The sequence below is a fragment of the Cyprinodon tularosa genome, unplaced genomic scaffold, assembly GCF_016077235.1.
Source record: "Cyprinodon tularosa strain WSP-4 unplaced genomic scaffold, ASM1607723v1 ctg20, whole genome shotgun sequence".
In the NCBI taxonomy this organism is placed as follows: Eukaryota; Metazoa; Chordata; class Actinopteri; order Cyprinodontiformes; family Cyprinodontidae; genus Cyprinodon; species Cyprinodon tularosa.
This window is the reverse complement of record NW_024038734.1, coordinates 969,038-988,067: the sequence shown is the minus strand read 5'-3', so window position 1 is coordinate 988,067 and position 19,030 is coordinate 969,038. Positions and strand designations below refer to the sequence as shown.

Sequence of the window (19,030 nt, the reverse complement as noted above, 5' to 3'; positions counted from 1 at the left end):
CTACTTGCTCTTATACCTATAATTGGTGACTCTTGGATGCCAGTCTTAACGGTTATTCTCTGATGGTGAGCTTTGACTATTTTTTCTTTTCTTTTGACCTCCTTCAGTCTGTTGAAGACAAGAAAAATAAACTTGCGTCCCAGTTCAGCTTTCTCTTGTCAACATTTCAGTTGTTTTAAACATTTGTTTCTAAGTTTTGGCGAGTAGGCGAGGATTTCCTGACTTGGAAAGATCAACAATCGTTTGTCTCAGACTGATGTTTTCAAGCCTTTATTTTTGTTAATTCTGATAAATTTCCACCTCCTGCTTTTGGATTAGAATAAACATCAGACCTTTTAAAAACAAAAATGTCTAGTGGAGAAACATGGGTTTAAAGAAGGGTGTTATATTTTAAAGAGGTAGTTTTTTTATCTGACAAATAAGATTCATTTTAATGAATATTTTAACTATGAGTTTAATTGTAGCATCTACCTACACGACCATCTGTTCATTTCCATTCCCATAGCTCTCTTCCTTTAAAGCAGAGATCTTCAGTATGGCCCCCTAGTGGGTTGCGTTGGTACTGCAGGAAGGCACTCTAATTCTGCAACGCCAAAAAACAAAAAGATTTATTTAATGTTTTTTTTATTACTTGTTATCATGCAAAGCAAAATGTCCAATATTTTTTTTCAACTACAATGCAATTAAAAGGTTTCTAATAAAAACACCAAATCTGAAGGAAAAAGGTTCAAAACAATTAAAAATAATCTTACCCAGATAATTTGGCTTGACAAAGTTTTAGAACTAGGATTATAGTGTAGAGTTAACCTCCCACATAAGAAATAAACTCTTAAAACAAGATACAATTATCTAACATATACACATGTACTGAAAGTTTGCATGGAAACCGGATATTTATAAGGTTATTTTTGATTTTGATTTGTTTGGAATTTTTTTAGCCGGAACTTCTAATAGACATTGTATGGGGGTCCTTTTCCCGTCTCTCCGATCATAGTTTTTCTTCAGATCTTTCCCTGATGATGACTAAAAGAGACAGATTTTTATTCATTTTTGTCTGTATGGAGATCACTCCAACGCCACGTGTCACTGCTGTGGCGTGTTAGCGGTATTCATGGGGTATCGGAGTACTACAAAGGTTTGACAAACTCCGGCAGCACGGAAATTAGGGGAAGGAGTTTTTCTTGTATGTTTGTTTTTCTCTTGGTGGAAACATCAATTTGCATCCCTTTAAAAGCAAAAGAGGACAAGAGAAGCGGCGCAGCCACAGGTTTTGTGCCACTTCTGACTCATTCTGGGTCAGAGTGACAGCAGATGATTTGACAGACAAACAATGCTGTCCTTCTGTCTAAGAGCTTGTTGGCAATAACAGCATGTCTTGTGTCACTTCTCGCGTGCTATCTGCATATCTTCTGCTGCGTTTGGTCTTTGTCACATATTGACACATTCTGCACCCCCCCAACACACACACACACACCCCCAAACACACACACTCTGACCTTTTTTCTCTTACTTTGTGTTTTTTCTTCTCCCTTCTATCTCCACAGATGGAAGCCCTTGACAAGTTAGTATTCCACTTTGGTCATTAGCCTTCTGCACAGAACGTTTGCTTTTGAATCATCAGTTTGAAGTCAGCAAAGAATAGCCTCCAAACCTTCTACTTTATATTTATTCTAAACTTAAAATAACTAACATTCTTAAAATGTTTCTTTTTTGATTAAGAAAATCCAAAAATATTGACCTTTATTTCTTATTTGTCTGTGGACTGATTGCAGAAAAACACTGCTTAATTTTAAAATAACAAACCGATCAATTCAATTCAATTTATTCATATAACGCCAACTCACAACACATGCCATCTCAAGGCACTTTTACAGGTCACCAGATCATACAGTCAAATTGATTCAAAGTTTTCTATCTAAGGAAAACCAGTTTACTGCATCGACTGATTGACTCGAAGGCAATCCCTCAGATCATAGTTCAATATTGTAGATTTTTTTCAAGGAGGGCCAATTTAGTTCATGTAAAATTTTAATATTTAAGGACCCTGATTGGTGTTGGATAAATGTCCTTTTTCAAGTTGCTCCTTGACTGTTAAGTTTTACATGAAAAGAGCTAGAATCAATTTAAAGTAGTTGGTTTCCTGCCTCCTCAGTTTCGGGTTGGGGGTTTTGCCGTACCCACAACAGAAGCTTTATGTTAGCCTTTCAAAATATTTGGAGTTCAGGGCTGTTGTCTTGTAGGAACATCCAAATTCAAACCATCTGCCCCAAATATCCCCTCTGTAGATGAAGGGAGGTTGGTTAGCATGTTCAGGAACAACACACAAGATGGCAGACTGTCCTAATCTTGGTATAACACGGCTGTGACGGTCCATAGTGAGTCGCATCACCACTGTTGCATAGAGCGTCAGCTAAGAATGAAGGTCCTACTCTGAAGTTGACATTTACAAGCTCAATTAAGATATAAAGTTACCAAATAGACAAAGAAAAAATGTTCTAGCCAGAGAAACATTTAGTCGTTTGACCACAATAGAGGTTTTTCCATCAGGTTTTTCTAATGCGCATTTTGAAATATCTCATCAGAAAAGCTTGAAAATGGCCAAATTTGAATATCCTCCCTAAAATTTGCTAAAAAAGTATCAACTAAGTGTTTATGTGCAGAACGGGAGATGGAAACAGTTTTTTCTAATCAGCTCTGACGTGGCAACTTTTAATCGCATGACCAATCAGATGTTTCTGCTGACAGAGCTGTCTTCCCAGATGAACCTATTATTGATTGATTTATTGATTGACTTTATCGATCTCACAGTGGAGAAATGTACTCATTAGATCGGCTCAATTAGTCAAAAAGAAGAAAAAGGTGCCAAAGGAAGAAAAGGTGGATGGGAGGAGATGTATATATCTATATATATCTATATTTCGTCATATCATATCATAAATATTCGTCCTTTACCGCTTTGTGGTCAGTGCTAGACTGCAGCTTCTACTTCCTGTTTACTACAGCTATGCGTGATGACGTAGTATTGATGACAACAACGTGACGCCCTGATGGTGCTGCATTAATTCGCTTCAACACAAAATTTCTTTTTCAGAAACTTTTAAAAGTTCGCCTAAAATTCGAATTTCAGTTGAATGGAAACACTGCGATAGACGAGACATTTTCAAAACCTAGAAGAACATATAATTTTTCGAGTATGGTAATGGCAGCGTCATGCTGATGTTCGTATTGTTGGTGCACATAGTGAAGCTGGAAGAAAACCTGAAAATTTTTGACGTCATCTTGATTCAGCTGCTAGGGGGGACTGCAGCCTTTAAAATCCAAATGGACTTTTTGTCTCCCTTTCTCCAAATATACCATTATTCCAATGTCATGAAATTACATGAGCCTGCATTTAAATTGCATTTATTTTATAGTTAGTTTATAAATTAAACTTTCTATAAATATAGCATGAAAGGAAATGGTTAGAATACATTTTGCTTTTCATCACCTTTTGTGTTTAGGAACATTCTCATTTTTTTTTTTATCAGTTTAAGCAAATGTTATGTTATGGTAGTGGTAAAGAACCAGACCCCCGTCATGCTCATCAGCACTGGTTTAGGAAGGCTTACATTGAGCTTGCCTTTAAAACCAAATCTAGTTCTGAAGATAACATAATTTTCATAAACTCTGATTGTTAAAACAAAAGCATGTAATCATGTAGCAGCCCTGCAAGAGACGGCTAACTAAGTGCGGGTTCATGTACTGAATGCATGCATAATTTTTACTCCTTTGGGTTTTAAAATCCATACTAACCTTAAACTCATGATTCGATCCAACTGTTTGTTTACATTATTTCCTCGTAGAAGAATGACTTTGTAAATATGAATCATTTTGGCTTGTTCTTTCCTGCTTTAAAAAGAAAGCTTCATTATCTGCCTATCAACATCAAATATTATTTATTTCTTGTTTTCTTTCCTTATTTGGTTTCTGCTCTGTTCCACAGGGGTGAAGCCACTTATTATGATGATATATACCAACAGTCCAAGTAAGAGGCAGCTGCATGCAGGCTGGTTTGTCAGCTTATTATGATCAGGTTGTTTATGAAAAGACAGCGAGCAGCAGATGCTCTTTGGTGCATTGGTTTACAGAATGGAGAAGGCGATTCATTAGTGAGCATTCATCCTCTCTCCTCTTCCCGCTTGTTGATCAATGCACGCTGCAGTTGACCTAGAGCTATGTTGTAAAGATGATTGAAGAAAAAAAAACTTCTTTTGCAGCTTCAGAAGTTGTTTATTTAAGATAAAAGCCTCAGTAAAAGTTTTTTTTTTTTACGTTCAAGGATGATCCGATATATTTGCTTTTTGAATGTTGGCTGGAAATGGGAGCCATGGTGTGCTGAGTGCATTGACGGCTGCATGGTGCGGGTCTGTTCAAATAGGAGGGTGCTAACCGTGCTGCTGCTGCCGCCCGTGTGTGCAGGCACGGCCTCAGGGTGGACAGCATGCCCTGTTTTATCCCCAACGACCGCAGCAAGAAAAGGCTGATCGAGGACACCGAGGACTGGCAGCCCCGCACCGGCACCACCCAGTCCCGCTCCTTCCGCATCCTGGCCCAGCTCACAGGCACCGACTTCAGTAAGTCAGGGCCTGGGCCGGGCAGAGAGGACGCTTTGACGAGTCAGGGGGTGGTAAGGAGGGAGGCAGCTGCGGATCTGATCATAGAGGCTCTCAGTGAGGGTGACAGATGATTGAGGGACACAGGAAGGTAGATAACAGCTTTGCCCACATTTCACAGACTTTGGCAGCTAGGAACTTTTCTTCTCATCTGTCTCTTCTCTGACAAGCTGGCCAGAAAAACACTGGGAAAGCTTTAAAAACAGTTTTTAATTCCTCTTTATGGATCTGATTTAGTAATAAAAGTAAATGATTGCTTTCGTTCTTATAAAAGAAAATTCTGATACGTCTGTCTCTCCTGGATCTCTCAGTGCAGGACCCAGATGATGAGAATATGAAGAGGTCCAGGTAAACTTCTGCATACAGTCACGGCTATTTGTGTTACTGCTTTGTTTGCAGATCTTTGATTCAGACGGTTTGTTTTAGACGGATCTCTACTTTGAAATCTGCTGTTAGTGGCTTGTTTCCATTAACTGGCACGAGTGGCGTGCATGCATTATCCTTTGACATTTTTAAAAAGGTGTGCTGTGGAGAGGAGTATCGTTTACGCTGCTTAATGCGGACTGAAAGTGTTTGTTTTGCAACCAAATTGTTCATGCGACTGTTTAACACGCCTGCGTCTTAACAAAAAACAGGGTTATTAGAAATAAAAGCCAGTTAATCGATGCAGACTGCAAATGGGAAGAGACGGCGAGTAAAAGCTGTGATTTCTGCTGAAATATTGATATAATTTCATTAATCATAAGCAGGTAAAAACCCAGTGGTGCTGGAAGATTTATAAACCGTTTTGTGCTTTAATTAATTATATTAATGATGTTTGTTTATACAAATGAGCATCAAGTTCAAGTTGAGAAATAAACAGTAGTTTGGTTGTTAAAGAAATGATCAAGTGTGAAACATCGAAGTGGCTGAAGTGGGAGGATAATTTGAAAGAAAGAAGGATAGTCATTAAGAGGAGGATTTCTGTTTGATTATAACGATGAGCCTTTTGTACTGTGGTAAAAAACAGTTTTGTTTTTAGGAAACCTTGTGAGAAAATGTATGTTTCTCACCCTGATGAATTTCTCGAAAGCATTTGGAGTCAATGGATGAGTGGGATTTTAAGAGAGAGTAACGCTCCTTCAACTAATGTTGACATCTGTAAGGAGGTCATACAGAGCAGCTCTCCAAGCTGATGCTCCAGTGCTAAAAGTGGCTCTTAGGGGCCTCCATAGTGGCTGTTAACAGCGCTGGCCAAACGTTCAAAAGACTGAGCACAGTTCAGAAATATAAAAGTTCTTAACCCTTTATTGTTACCATTTTTTTTTAACTTAAGATATTTTTTATTGAGTTTTACATAAACAAAAAGCAGAGCACAGTTATAAGATGTTGCAAGGTAGGCTTATAGAAGCAAATTGAACAACTTGCTCATACAAAAGTTTGTTAAAGTAAAAGAAATATAAGCTTCACAAATGGAGAAAGTAGCATGACAACTACAATAAAACAAGTCAAGTAGTGAAGCACAAAGATATAATACAATAAAACAAACAAAATAACCCCTTCCCCATCACCCAACCCGTCACTGCCAAAACTTACCGTTTTTAATCACTTGCATGCCCCTTACAAGTGGAGTCCCTCTCGTCCTTCAGGGAGATCTAGAAGCACAAGATCTATTTTCAGCCATTCAGCAAAGATGTTGCTATATGGCTGTACATCTTATTTCGGCATTTGACCAATTAGATGAGCCCTTGAATGATATATGACCTAGTGCAAGGGTCTGCAACATGTGCCACATGTGGCTCTTTGGATCATCACCAGCAGCTCTTAAAGGAGAATTCCGGTTTTTAACACTTTTAGCCCATTTTCTGTAGTGTCCAGGATGAAATCGAATGATCGACACCAAAATTTTGACAATTGGTCCTGTCTCTGCTTTTTGGCTCATTTAGAATCCACCCCTGGCTGCTTCAGAATGGCTTCCATTGTGCATGTCCGATAATGTTTTTCGCTTCACTCTGTGTACTCCGACGTCGAGGTGCTAACGTCTCTGTTAAACACTTTAAAAAACTCTGAAAATGGAATACGAAAGGTGGATTCTTGATTCTCGACGTCGGAGTACGCAGAGTGAAGCGAAAAGACTACAACTGTGTAAACAGGCCCCATTTCCGTTTCCGGTGGCAGGGGAATATTGACTATTCCAACAGAACTCAATGGGATTTACAAAATGCTAAATAAAACACTACAGGAACGTTTTTTCTTTACGAAACTTTTTTTGGAACGTCATTGAACAGCGCTGACGACCCGGTGAGTAGCATATTTTAAAAAAAGAACGTTTAAGGTTGTTTTAAGGACATTATCGGACATGCACAATGGAAGCCATTCTAAAGCAGCCAGGGGGTGATTCTAAATGAGCCAAAAAGCAGAGACAGGACCAATCGTCAAAATTTTGGTGTCGATCATTCGATTTCATCCTGGACACTACAGAAAATGGGCTAAAAGTGTTAAAAACCGGAATTCTCCTTTAAAATGTATATAAAGAGCTAAATAATGTACTATAATGAGTACCAGAATTAATGAATGATATCAAAAGAGCCAGAAATCTGTTTTAAGAGCAATTTTTCTTTGAATTAATGTAGGAATTATGTGTATTAATATTATTTTAAAATGTCCTTTATATAATAAAAAGAAAAATAGGTTTTTTGTTGTTTTTTTTTTTGTTATATTTTGCGGCTCTAAACAACTTCGACTTGGTCGTACTTGAAGCAAAATGGCTCTTTGGATATGAAAGGTTGCAGACCCCTGACCTAGTGTAAATTAGGTAAAAAAATCTTAACAACTCAAGAAAAAAGGTGAAAAGCTAATTGCAAAGTTAAAAAGTTAAAAGGCCTAGTTAAGAATTATAGTAAAGTTTATTAACTAAAAAATTTAAGTGCCAGTATCGGCATTAATGCCTCTAAGATTATGTTTCTTTCACTCTCATTTTTTTTTCATGAATTTCTTATAGAAGCACTTCGGGCAAGTTGGCATTTCTTGTTATTACATAGACATTCATTTTTTAATGTTAAAAAGGTAATAAGGTCTTGTCTTGGATTCTAATAACAGTATTGAGTGCCCTATAAAGGGTTAAAGCCAGTTTTTCCCTTTTTAGTGAAAAAACTAAAAGTAGAAAGAAAGAAAATAAGTTATTTGAATCAAAACAGTCAGTATGGTAGATAATCCTCAAAATTTTAATGTTTTATTTTTATGTTTAGCCAAGCTTGTGAAAAACCCATAATAATAGTAACTACAAAAATAATGACAATAATAATCATTATTAAAAACATAAGGATAATACAAATGATCATTTTAATGAAAAAGAACAAATATATATATATATAATAAAAAAGGAATTAATGTGGATTAAGTGAAGATGAAAGGGAGGACAAAGGTTGCTGCCTTTGTATTTTTCCCTCACAGGATATAGAATATTGGGAAAGTAATATAGGTATATTTCTAGAGTATATCTGTAAAGTTGTCTAAATAAAGCTTTTATTACTCTTCCCCATCTGAGCCATTTCCAGCTTTGTGTTGTTTCATGATTCACAGAAAAAGGATAATAAAACCCATAAAGATAAATGCCCATAATGTCACAAAAGACAGATAAAAAAAATCAAGTAAATTGTGTCTGAATGAAGAGTTGTTAATGGAAACTATTCCTGCTCATATTGTTAATCAGGGTTGGGTGTAAAGCCTGTAATCTGGGGAATTAACTCTGCTGGAAGCAGATTATCTATTGTTTAAAGATGACTAGGATGAAGTCCAGATCAGGTTATGTTAAAAAGACTGTTATCTAAATGTGAAAATCTAATGTCACACCCGAATCGGAGTTGTGGAAATAAACTAATTTCTTCAGGCTGCAGAGCTGATTAACATTTCCAGGAATTATGAAGGTTATTTTTTTCCCCCCGCAAGATTAGTACTGATCTCTGTTTCTCTCTTTCGCCACTCAAAAGTGACAATAATTCATAAATGTTTCTTCATAAAATGTTATCAAATTATAATTTCTTAGTTGAATTGGTTTTGCTTTAATGGTTTTAAGGGAGTTAATATTTAATAATGAAAGCCATATTTATGTAAATATCCAAATTTAAGACCTACTGGCGCTGCTTCCTGATTGGTCCGTTACTGTATAACGATATACTTATTGTTCTCTGTTTAGTTCCAGACTAAAACATCATTTAAATCTCGGTAGTTTAGCCTAACACAGCTGGATCTGAGAGTCTGGCCTAACATTTCAAATGCATTATCAGAATCAGAAATACTTTAATAATAATAAAATATATATATATATATATATATATATATATATATATATATATATATATATATATATATATATATATATATATATATATATATATATATATATATATATATATATATATATATATACACACATCCAACAACACAAGATAATAAAGATAAAAATAAAAGAGATAAAATATGTACACATATAGCTCTTCTGTATATATATCTATGTGTATGTAAAAAACTAAATCCGAGTAAAGTGAAAATCCAAGTAAAGTGATAAATCCAAGTAAAGTGATACGTGGCATGCAAAAATAGTGCATAAATGACCACAGGCAGGAATGATTTCCTGTGGTGCATCTGGGTAGGAGGAGGATATAATGACATAATATTAACATTTGCTTTGCAGATTGTGTATAATTGTTCAGTCTAGCTTTTCTTGCCTGTTTCTCTCCCTCTGCTCTATCATCTTGTCAATTTGTTCACTTCACTCCACTTCCTGCTGTAACGTTTCATTCCTTTTCTTCCCCTACACTGTTTCTTTCTGTCTTGTCTGTCCCCATCTCTGTGTCGCCTCTGGTTAGGGAAAAGTTCCTCACCGAGATTCAGAGTCCTCGTTACGCCCGTCTGAGAGATTGGCACCACGACAGGTCCGCTCGCGCCCTCAATATCAAAGTCTGAGCGTCCGAGGCCGAACCCCCTCCCCGCCCCCCGGAGAAGGAGCCTGCTCATGATAGCCGCACCGCAAAGACGATGAAGATAAAGCCAACGGTCAATTGGCGGTTTACAAATTCACCTTTCACATGGAGTGGAAAACAGAATAAGGAAGTTTGTGAAAAGAGAGAAAATCAAACCAAAAAGAAACAGTTTAGACGATAAAGTCCAAAGTGGAGCCTTGCATTCTGAGCCTAAGTGTTAAAGTCTGCCTTTGAGTTTCTGACTTCATGAAGAGCTACTATTTCACTGCACTACTGGGAGTAAACTGGTGCCAGATGGCGTTTCAGTTTAATTTCCGGAGTGTAGATATGTCTCATTTCTTTGCATGATTACTTTCATCTATACGTTTTCATTTCTCATCCCTTCATTAAGAAAAACAAAAGAAAAGGCGAAGCAAATGTATGCTTTGGTGTTTTATTCCCTCCTGGTTATAACTAAAATATATAAAAATATAAAAAAATGACCTCCTGTTTCTCTTTTTTTTCTTCCCTCTTCTAGTTTACTTATTATTCAAGCTCACGATATAAGTATGGCTTGATAAGACTCTTATCTTCTTCCTTTTTTTCCCTACTTTATCTTTCTGCAGCTAACAGAATTATGTAGCGATGCGGCTCCTCCCGTTCTTGTATGTTCCTAAATTAATGGGTTCCCTGAGATCAGCATTCCAGGTTCGCTTTTATTTCTTGGGCGAAAAAATTGTCATGCATTCACGCATAAAGCAATAAACGGTTAAACACATGAAGCAACACAGGCATACAGGTCAGAGGTGAGCGGTGAGGAAATGCATCTTTCTGCGTTCAGTATGTAATAATAAAGATCAACAGGACTATTTGTATGTTAAGTCCAAGTTAACATCCCTGTAGTACTTACATAATTAACTGACCTCTTAGACTTACGGGTAAAACTTAAATGTAAATGGCTCTCTTTGAAAAGATTCATTTTCCAATGAATTTTTATAGAAATCATCTATGAAGTTATTGAAAGAAACATTTGGTGCATCGCAGAAAAGATAAAGAAGTGTTTGGTGGTTCTGGGAATCCAAGGCTAAAAGCAGAAATCTTTTATGTATAATCTTTTATAAAAATAAAAAAGAATCTCAAAAGCAGATTTTTATTCTTGGAAACTTCTCACTAACTAATCAGCTCTCTGAGGCCAGAAGTCTGGGGTGAGGTTTAATGGTTTCGTTTAAAAAAAGAAGCCCTTTTTGAGACAGAGACTATGTAAGCAGGTCAATTATCAGCAAGACTTTTAACGTTTGTTACTAATAATGATTGTTGATGCAAATGTTTCCCCTGGTGAGTAGATGTAAATATGTCGAAGAAACTTAGCCTGAAACCGGCAGTTAAAATCTGATGAAAAACATTACATTTTTTGAAATTTGATAGAATATACATTAATCTACAGCCTAAATTTAATGAAATCCGAGGTTCCTGTGTTTCTATAAGTGTGATAAGCCCACCCTGCTAATGCAGTTAAAGCTTTCATTTGGTCAAAAATGCTTTTGAATCCTTTTGGGAAACTTTCTCCATCAATGCAGTGCAAAAATTTTTATTTTATTTTATTGAATATGCTTTGAAAAAAATGCTTAAAAAAACAAATCCAGATAAACTCTGAAAATGAACTCAGCCTAAAAGCTATAATTTTGGGAGCATTGATCTCTGCTAAAATGAACTAATATCATAATAATTTTATTAAAAGGGCTACTTAAACATTATCTGAACATGTATAAGAATTAGAGCAGGGGTCCTCAACGTTTTCCAGCCCAAGGACCCCCAAACTGATGGCGAGATAGACTGGGGACCCCTAATTTTATATATATATATATATATATATATATATATATATATATATATATATATATATATATATATATATATATATATATTGTATGAGATTGTTTTATATGAAACTGGTCCAATAGTCACCCTATTACAGATGGAGTAATGAAACAAGTATTTCTGATTCTTATTCCTCATGGATGGGACAGGTGTTGTGAATGAAATGGTGCCCAGCTTGAAAGAGCTTCTGTGTATCGCTGAATGTGTGCATTGATGACTGAAAGACATCTTCTCCCTCCATTAATCTGTTAACTAATTACAGTGTGTTGAATTCATGTTAATGTGTATTTAATGACATTTCCATTAAGGGAAAAAATTGCAGGGGGGGAATATAAAAAAAAAAGTCTAATCAACCAAAACTTTCATGACCCCCATGCAGTACCTCCCTGGACCCCCTAAGGGTCGCGGACCCCCTGTTGAAGACCTACGAATTAGAGAATTAAAGCCCATTATCATCTTCATGAAGAAGATCTCTCCTCGGAGAGATTAATATGCCCGGATATAATTAAAACCCAGAGTCTCATTATTTAAATTATGGGAAATCTTCCAAAGTAGAAGTTCTAACAATCAGGATGGATTTATTGTTAAAGTTAAAACATTTTATGTTGCGTGCCAAAAAAGAGAAAACATTGAAGGAATCGATTGCTGTTGGGAAAAATGGCTAAATCGTGCACAAAATGATAAACTAGACCCCTGCAAGTATAGAGAAGCTAACATTTAAATTGGGCAATTTGAAATTCAGTTTGAAAAGCATTTTGTTTTTGCAGTTTAATTGATTAATCCTTTATTAAATATTGGAATTTGAAAATGTATTTTCAAATCACTAAATGGAGATTTAAAAACACAAAATCTTCAATTTGATTATAAATACCTTTCCTAATCACACATTTAATTGTTCCTTATTTCATTTCCATTTTGTTTTTAACTTGTATTTTCAAATCCTTTTTGAAAATTGCATTTCGGTTTTAATTTATATCCTCCCTTTATCTTTTCCACGGCATACTGAACCAGTTTAACCAATCACCGATGCTCCTCAAATGTAAGCATCTCTCTCATTGGCCATTTTGTTAACTAAGTGTGACAGTCTAACCACTTAGAGTGTTTAACTGGTTTCCAGTCTGCTCTGGGACCAGGAGCGTCACTGAGAACTTATATGGAGTGAGAAGGATTTCAAGAAGGATTTGAATAAGATTTTTTGGCAATCTGTTCATGCACTGGAAAAACTCTTAAATGAAGTGTATTTACCCTTAATTTCAGTGGGTGAATAAGAGGATTTGCCAATGGAATTAGTATTTTTACTCTTAAAATAAGATATTTAGATGAAATGCACTTGAAATAAGACAATGCAACTGTGTTTTCTTATTTTAAATGTAAATTATCTTGTTCCATTGGCAAAATGTATCCTTCACCTCCTCAATCCAAGAACAAATGCAGTTATTTTAAGAGAAAATTAATTATAAAGATTTTTTTTTCCAGTGTGGAAATATAGCCTGTGCATCTTCATGTGGACTAGGCCTAAAAGCAGCTGTAGATGTCTCCATACCCTATTCAGCTTGCATAGTTTGATCTGAAGTCTCCTCTTATTGTAAATGACCTTATTTTTAAAATAGCCTTCCAATAATTTGCTTTGATCAACCAGCTTAGAGTGTTGGGATGTCTCCAGGAAATATCCTGTTCCTTCCTGAGTTGCCATGTTTTCAACTCATCCATCCTTCATCGGTTCTCACCCTGAGCCAAAGCACTTCCCCACAGCCTTATGCTGCCACCACCGTTCATTTGTTTCCAATTTTCAAAGTGGTTAAGAATTGTATAGATCTCAACTATGTAGAACAACTCACTGATTTTGGATGCTTGATGCCAGTTATTTGAGATAAGGAAGCTTATAAAGGAGATTTAGGTTAAAAAAGCTATTTTGACGGATAGATAGGTCATCTTTAGCTGCTTCTCTCTTCCTGTTCAGCCAACCTGAACTCATGCTCTTGTAAAGCTCCTCTACGGATGAAGGAAAAACTTGTCGGTGCTTTTTATCGCTCAATAAGAAAAACTGCTCTTTTGCTGCCTGACGCTGAGCTGTTTTTTTTTTTTTTTATTCTTCCCCACATCGATCAGGTCAGTGGTTCACAGACAAGAGCAAGTTGGACCACAGAGGAAAATCTGATATCACAGCGACACAAAGCATGAAGGGAAATGTAGCTTTCTGCTGGGATAAAAAAAAAAAGTACCTGCAGCTTTATGTGGTGGGAAGAATATTATGGTGAGTTTGAAGGTAGAAAAAATGTGGAGAAAACACAATCTAGGTCAGTGAAGGTGGGGGAACCTGCCATCATGGATGTTCAGCAATTTGCACCTTCTTTTAGAGAGGAGCAGCTAAAGAAACCTACGATGCTGCATGAAGCTGGCCTGTTTCCATGTAGGGCAGTCAGGTGGGGGAAAGCAACCCAAGGTCGGCGCTGTTTGACTGGGACGTGTTTTTCTGAGTTGTTAGGTTAAGTCCCAGAAGACGTGGCCTATCAGTGTGCAGAGTAAAGGCCAGCTGACCCAGGGTCTGTGTGCCAAATACTCTGAAAGAGGCGCTGCCCTTCATTTAACCTGGCCGCCAGAGATCCTTCTCATTTGGCCTTTCTTTTCTTTGGTTCTACAGTATTGCTTTTTTAATAATCTTTTAGAAAGTCTTTCCCTCCTGAACTTCTACACTGACGCTATCTTGTTGCTGTAGCTCTATGAAAGATTCATCCTCCTTTAATATTAAAAACTCACAGTTTGGGGAAGGATTTTGTTTCCATGCAGCCTGATTAGTTTTTCTTCTCTCCCACTGTAAAGCTAAAAAAACTCCTCCCACTTCCCCCACATCCTGATCCCTGTTCGCCGTGCTGCTTTTGGATACATAAGAACAACCAACATAGAATGAGTTTGATGCAGGGTGATTCAGTTCACAGCTTTTCCTCCCAGCTGATGAGACACGATGCCATCATGTTTCATTAGTGGATCATAGATGGCACCGTTGATGATATAAACATGAGCGATGCCTTAGGCAGGGTGTCATATTTTTCTTCCTTCTCCTTTCTCATAGTAAAACATCTCTGAAGCTCTTTCCGTTTGCTCAGAGGTTGTTTGCTCCCCAGTCGTGGTTTTAAGAATGCCGTAATATAGTGGAAACAAGAGCTTTAATATAAGGGAAACTCTTTTTTTCTGTGGTTCTCTTGAAACGAGGTTGTCTGCATCAATATCCACCAAGGATACGGTCCTGTGCTTCTTCCTGAGAATGTACCAGTTACTCACTGATCTTTATGGCTACTTATCGCTCCCAATTGAGAAGCTTATGAATATCTTCTTTTAAACACAGTTGATATTTTTTTTCATTCGATAAATATCTGTTGGGCGGCCTTGGTTTTCAAATTATGTTGAAGTATGTGGATCTCCTCTTCTGTAACACTTTAAATTTATTTAATCACTGCTTCAGGAACCTCTTTATTTCTAAAACTGCTTTTCAGAAAAAAATAATATTACATAAGAAAAGGAAAAATGGATTTTAATAGAGAAACCTTGTGGCGTACGGACTGATGAGAGAGACTGCTGACATGCCCTCGCATGGAGGGTCGTTGCTGCAGAAGCTGGCAGTTCAGTGCATCATCCAAGCATATCAAAGGAAGGTTAAGTGGAAGGATGAAGGATAGTGAGGAAGAAAAAAAGTGCAAATGCAGTGATAATAAACAACAGCCTTGAGAGGATTGTGATTCTACAGGTGAATCCAGGATATGAGCACAGCTGTGGTGAGTTCGCAGAAATGTCAGAAGCATTTTACCGGAGCGAAGGAGGAACAGGACTGCTGCTCAATATGCTGGAAATCCAGCTGCAGAACAATGAAAGACGCACAGGGATTAAAGTATTAAAGTATATTTCCGGCTCGTAGCGATTGTCCACGGGTAAAACAAATCACTCGAAAATAAATTCACTTCATTTCAGTTTATTTCTATAGCGCCAATTCACAACACGTCATCTCAAGGCACTACAGTTCAGCAGATCATCCAGTCAGATTAAATACAGAGGTAAATTTCCCCAATGTGAGATAAAGTTAAGTTGTTATTATTAAATAAGTGTTTCTGTTACTTAATTTAAACCAAAAAGCCTGGCATAGTAGATCTGTTTTAAGATTTAAAAAGCTGTCGTTTTTTTCATAGGAAGATGTAGGTTTTATTGTTCTAGAAAGTAGGGCAAAAAAAAAAAATCATCTTTCAAGGGGTTATAGAATGCTAAACTGACTTTACATTGTCACGATAATACAGGAGGGTGTTAAATCCTGCTTGGCATTTCTTCCTGTCGCACCTCCTCCGGTGCCCATGGGTCGGGTGCAGGGCCGTCAGCCAGGAACCACCATTCACCAACGTTTCGCCCCTTTAATCCTGGAACGTCTCCTGGTGGCGGGGCAGCGACAGGGACGTCTCCCTGTCACCCCCTGCAGCTGAAAGATGTTATTCCCTGCAACTGTTATCTGGGGGTTAGGTGTTATTCCCCCAGGTTCTGTCCTTACTCCGCAGCCAGAGCCAAAAGCTCCCTTTCTCCGCCTCCTCAGCCAGTTCCTTTGTTGCCTTCTTCAGCCTTCCTCCCGTGACTCCCACGTCTTTCAGGAGGCGGTTGACAACCCTGTGAAGCCTCGGCATCCGACCTCTACTGGGTAGATGGTAGTCTTCCAGCCCGCAGCCAGCTCTGAGTACTTGGCCTTCTTTCGCTTAAAGGCAGCTTCGATCCCTTCCTCCATTGGCACAGTGAACTCAATTAGGGCTACCGCTCTTGCCTTTATGGACCATGCCACAATGTCTGGTCAGAGAGATGTGGTGGTGATTTCTGGGGGAAACTAAAGCTTCCTGTCCAGGTCAACCTTCATGATCCACTCCTGGCCAGTAGTGAAGGGCATGCAGTTTCTCTTTGCTTCAAGCTTCTGATTTCTCCTTCCGCGACAAAGAGGGTGGGGTCCTCTGCTGGCGATGGTGTTCTACCACCCTGTATGCGCTCCTCCAGCACTTGGGCTAGCTTTCTCAAGACCTGGTCATGGCGCCATCTATAGCGGCCCTGTGAGAGGGCCACTTTGCATGTCATAGATGAATAACGATAGTTCAGTGGGTGAAATGGACGTACAGAGAAGTTCAGACCCCATCAACACCTCCTTTCTCTGAAAATCTCACAATTCTAAATTTCCACCATAAACCGGGCAAATTCAAATGAAGCCCAGAATTGACGTCAATTCGGAGATGTTGCCTTATTTGGTTTCTGGCCTTTACTTTTGTCACACCCCGAATTTGACATACAGACCAGCCTGCTGGTTCACTGGCTTAAGAGAGGGGGGGTATAAAGTGTCGACCGCTGGGCAGCTGACTGGACCAGACCTCAGCAGGGAGCTAAATCTAAACATCTAAATATTAATGAGCCTACCATAAAAGGAAGAAAACCTGTCATTTCATTCTGAGGCTTTTAACAAGGCTGCATTAGGGCTTATAGAACAACAAATACACCATTTTCAGCCCAACCAATGTTACACAACCTATTCAGAGACCTTCAGGAACAAATACCCTATAGAATCATTCTATCTTTAAAAGTAAAGTTTGATTTCTGCTGCTGAAGACTCTATGGAGAGTTTAGAAGACGCCAGTTCTGGTTATGTAGTCTGAAGTTCTGTATTAATGCAGTTTGTCAATTGGCAAAGAAACTGTTTCCTTTTCTGTGAAGAACCTGGACATTTTACTTACCTGGCATTTTATATAAGAAATCATTTTTCATTCTCATTAGCTGTAGCCATAATCCTCAAGATGAACAGAAATAAAGGCTGGTTATGCATCACTCTGTTATAAATCTATAGAAAACACTCCTTTCACATTTTATATGTTGCTGAAATAAATAATCTGTTCAGTGATGCCTTTATATCAGGAACTGCGTCTTTGCAGAGGTAAACCACTGATTTCCAGTCTGTCTTCCTGGTGCTTTAAATCCTCCATGCAGAACCAGTACAGATGGACATGAATGCTGATATTCTAACATGACATTCCATCAGAAGGTGTCCTGGTTTCTCGGTGCGTTGTTTTTTCTCCCTTTTTCTAATAAGTCATTTTCTCCACACAGGCTCGAGCCAACTCCTTCCTCTGCCAAGACCCAAGCTGCAGATAAACCAGATGGTGAGTTTCTGCTCCCACTGATGCATAAAACGAACTTCAACAGCATCTGGGAGGGGGGAGGGTGGGGTTCCACTAATAGAATATTATTCTTAAGTGTCAATTTGCTTATGAGCTGACCGCCATTTTTAAAACGGGGGCGTTTTCTTCTAAACCCAGGCTCTAAGACTGGAGCTGCTGCAGCGGCCACTTCGGGTCCCTCCTGCAGACCGCCTTGGGTCACCGACCCAAACTTCGCCGATCGCTACCGCCCAGACAAAACCAGCACTGTGGTGACCCAGCACCAGCAGCCGGTTCAGCCCACGCCCGAGCAGAACCGCAGCTCCATCCTGCAGGCAGCGAAGGCCCCCGAAGACAGCGGGAGGACCCCACTGTGTGGCGCCTGCAACAAAATCATCAGGTAGATCTGTAGCTCAACATGCATGCTGTACTAGAAGAATGTCTGTTTGCTCTTTCCAGACTCCTGTTTGAGATGATGAATAATTTAGGATGGTTAGTATGCGCGACGGCAGACTCTGTGTCTGCTGCAAATTAAGGCCGTCAGCATAATTCACACTGTCTGGAGACATCTTTTATCACAGAGGACAAGGATTATCCTGTCATCTCTGCCAGAGACCTTAGCTCTTATTCTGCAAGCAAATAAAGGAGCTGTTCTTTAACATTCACTCACAAAGCCCCTAAGACAGCTAGGAAAACATCTCCTCGGTGTTTGTTTCCAGAGGTCACTGCATGTCCACATAGCATGTCTGTTTTGCAGCAGATTCCAGTTGGCTTTAATGTGCTGTGAATGTTTTCCAGGGGTCGGTACCTGGTGGCACTGGGGCGTTCCTGGCATCCGGAGGAGTTCACCTGCTCCCAGTGTAAGGCGGTTCTGGAGGAGGGGGGCTTCTTTGAAGAAAGAGGCTCGGTCTATTGCACAAAGTGCCACGATAACAGATACGCACCCAACTGTGCCAAGTGCAAGAAGAAGATCACAGGGGTAACGCTGCCTTCTGCATGCAGAATTAGTTGTTGGTCTGTGAAGAGATTTATATCCCCCCCCGAACGATTAGATCCACATTTTTCTGCTTGTAGGAAATCATGCACGCCTTGAAGATGACCTACCATGTTCAGTGTTTCAAGTGTGCAGCCTGTAAGCAGCCCATCAGGAACCAGGCCTTCTACATGGAGGAGGGCGAGCCTTACTGTGAGAGAGGTGAGACCGGCTGCGGTTCAAGGTCAAAATTAAGGGGTGTACTGTGATTCTATCACGATGTGGTTGAAGTTAAAATAATAAAAGCTTTTATTTTAAAATCCTTGTTAAAAACAAACTATAAAGGTAAGAACTTAAATTGGTTACAGTTTTATTATTATCAAAAGTGGATTTAGTGTTATGTGGAGGGGACATAAGAGAGGCCAA

General features: G+C 38.6%; 1 protein-coding gene across 2 annotated transcripts in view; it reads left to right on the top strand.

The window, feature by feature from the left end:
• Positions 1–19,030, top strand: part of pdlim7 (PDZ and LIM domain 7) — a 59,274-nt gene that overhangs the window by 32,018 nt on the left and 8,226 nt on the right. For both annotated transcript variants that reach the window (XM_038284562.1, XM_038284561.1), the window contains exons 6-9: positions 17,582–17,634; positions 17,791–18,031; positions 18,430–18,610; positions 18,706–18,826. In XM_038284562.1, coding sequence (XP_038140490.1) covers positions 17,582–17,634; positions 17,791–18,031; positions 18,430–18,610; positions 18,706–18,826 — 596 coding nt within the window. The remainder of the gene's footprint in view (positions 1–17,581; positions 17,635–17,790; positions 18,032–18,429; positions 18,611–18,705; positions 18,827–19,030) is intronic.